This window comes from Helianthus annuus, chromosome 11 (assembly GCF_002127325.2).
Source record: "Helianthus annuus cultivar XRQ/B chromosome 11, HanXRQr2.0-SUNRISE, whole genome shotgun sequence".
NCBI lineage: Eukaryota > Viridiplantae > Streptophyta > Magnoliopsida > Asterales > Asteraceae > Helianthus > Helianthus annuus.
In genome coordinates this window covers 9,560,303-9,562,958 of record NC_035443.2, presented here as the reverse complement: position 1 = coordinate 9,562,958, position 2,656 = coordinate 9,560,303, and the positions used below count along the sequence as shown (strand labels likewise).

The 2,656-nt window shown below is 40.4% G+C and overlaps 1 protein-coding gene across 1 annotated transcript; it reads right to left on the bottom strand.

Moving 5' to 3' along the window:
* Window positions 1–1,455: 1,455 nt before the first annotated feature.
* LOC118483962 lies at window positions 1,456–2,259 on the bottom strand. Its single transcript, XM_035979782.1, has one exon. The coding sequence runs from the start codon at window positions 2,257–2,259 to the stop codon at window positions 1,456–1,458; it is 804 nt and encodes a 267-aa protein (XP_035835675.1).
* Between the last annotated feature and the right edge of the window lie 397 nt (window positions 2,260–2,656).

The following is a 2,656-nucleotide window of genomic DNA, read 5'->3' as shown; positions in this document are numbered from 1 at the left end:
CGGTACCCACTTTTGGGGATTTCGGTACCGGTTGGTACCGAGCTCATCAAATCATGTAGCAACGTAGCAATGCAAGTAATTGCACCGTTTAGATTACTTTTCATACACACAGTAAGTAAACTGTATTTCGTTTGAATGAGGTTTAATATACACAACAACTTATTTTGCTTTCTTTTTTGTCTTTTTCTGTAATGAATGAATTCTAGCATGTAAAAATTAACTTGGATATTTAGATTATCGATGAGCAAATCGTATCAAATCCTGTAATCAAACCGGTATCGTATCGGTACCAAATTTACTATACCAAATCATTTTCGATACCAATTTGGTACCCACCTTTTGGCGTTTTCAGAATCGTTACTTTCGGTTCGACACCAGTCTAACACCATACCTGTATTTATTGATTTTTACCTTCAAATACCATACCGTATTGTACTGAGCATTTTTAGTGGCGGTACCTAATTTCGATGATTATGCGGATTGGTACTTTCGGTGTCGTTACCGATACCGAGCTCATCCATATTTTAACGTGTTAGCACCATAATAACTGAACTGAAAACAACCGAATTTCCAACGTGTAGGACGTGTGGGTCCTATTATTATATATTAGGTTATTTAAAATCGTTTTTTTCAGGACGGAGTGACTATCCTTACCACGTCATTTTTGTTTATGTTTTGATATTTGGTATCTATTTGTCGTTGCTGACATGCGTTTTGCAGATATTGGGTCCCGCCGCAACGCGCGAGCGAAAAACCAACTAGTTTCAATCAAATCTAAGGTTGGATATTTCTTTTTCTTTTTTATTTGGAGGTACCTAACATTTTAACTACCACCGCTCAATCAAATCTAAGCTATTGTTATTTTTTATATTTTTAGCGAGTCACAGAAACCCTAAACAAAACCCACCACCACTCATTTCCACCATTGGATATTTGGATCTATTTTGGTCGTGAAAACGTACCCCAGACCGTTTAGTTGCTTAAAGTTAGGCGTGGTAGCAAGTTTGGGCGAGGCTAAAGATAACCTCGGGTGTGCTTAAAGTTGAGATTAGCGCGGTGTATCAATTTGGCTAGAAAAAGAATGTTGTTCACTAGCGGTTCTATGTGAGGATGGTTGCCAGGTTTGCTTCGAGTTTGAGACATGGTAGCGTGGGCAATGGTGGAGATGACATCGAGTGTGCTTAAGTTTGGTGAGTTGTACAAAGGTGCCGAAATACTCGTCGAAAAAAGGTCGACAATGAACTAGATGAATGGGGAGGGCTCATGATTATCTTTCATCTTTTTTTCCTTTTTCATATTTCATTTTTCATATTGTTTTTTTTTTTGAACAGCAACACTCTATATATATATATATATATATATATATATATATATAGGGCCAGCAAGAAACTGAAAGACAAACAACGAAAAGAGAAGACAAAACGACAGCAAAGAGACAAAAAAGACAATGGGGACTTATAACATGTCCGCTACATCAAAACTAACCCACTTCTCCCAAGAGAGCTCCCTAACGTTAGCCCTGTTGCAAATCCAGAGATAGGCATCCTCTTTAATCTGGTCCATAATCTTTTTGACCGGAATAAAGGTGTTTTCAAAAACTTTGGAATTTCTTGCTAACCAGATCCTCCAAGTTGTAGCCGATGCGACCGTATAAACAATTCTCTTCCACTTCTTACATCCCGGGTTATTTTGTAAATCTTCCAAAATATTATCCAGTCTTGCAAACTCGGGGGGCGGCTTTAGGCGAAGCCAGACAAAAACGTTCCACCACAGGCTCCTAGACCATATACAATTAGCGAATATATGGTTTGGGTCTTCATCCGAAATACCACATCTTGGGCACAGAGTATCGGGGAGGCCGACGCCTCTAGAGACTAAACCCATTTTAGACGCCACCTTTCCCAGTAAAGCACGCCATAACAGGTAATTAGCTTTAGGAGTAGCCCACGGGTTCCAAATAAAATTCCCAACCCCATTATCGATCACGATTCCGGCGGAAACAATCTCACTCCTGAGATCCTTAACCGAGAAAGAGTCACCTCTATCATTTGCCCAGAACCAAGCATCCTTGTCATTAGTAAGAGACGTCTCTTGCAGCCTGTTAAACAAGGAAAGGAGCTGACTCCATTCCTCGGATGTGGAAGGAAGAATACTCCAGTCCCAAATCCACGAAGAACCATTGTCGGCTCCCGACCAAAATTCAGCGACAGAGGCGTTTTTATTTTTGACTAACTTGAAAATCGCTGGGTAATGGTCCATTAGAGGGGACTGATCATGTAACACCTGAGGAAAATCCGCAACGATCTTGAATCGTCACTTCACTCTCTCGTACCTACTTGCTAAATTTCGGGACGAAATTTCCTTCAAGTTGGGGATGATGTGACAACCCGAATTCCCGAGGTTAGTATTATCCTATTCCCCGACTCCTTTGTCGTATTTTCATATCCTTGGAATCTTGTAAAATCATTGTGCTAGTGGAAATATGTTACAACTTGTAAACGATCCTTCGACCAAGACATCTTTCAACCAAAGATCCTTCGACCGAAGGATCCAACCTTCGAAGGATCACCAAACATAAGACCTAACTTTCGATTCAAACTCTGTCCTTCGAGCAAAGATAGGATCCTTCGACTGGAATCCAGATCTTTCGGCCCAG

Coding starts and splice junctions, on each gene's coding strand:
- LOC118483962 (XM_035979782.1), bottom strand. CDS start 2,259: ATGGACCATTACCCAGCGATTTTCAAGTTAGTCAAAAATAAAAACGCC.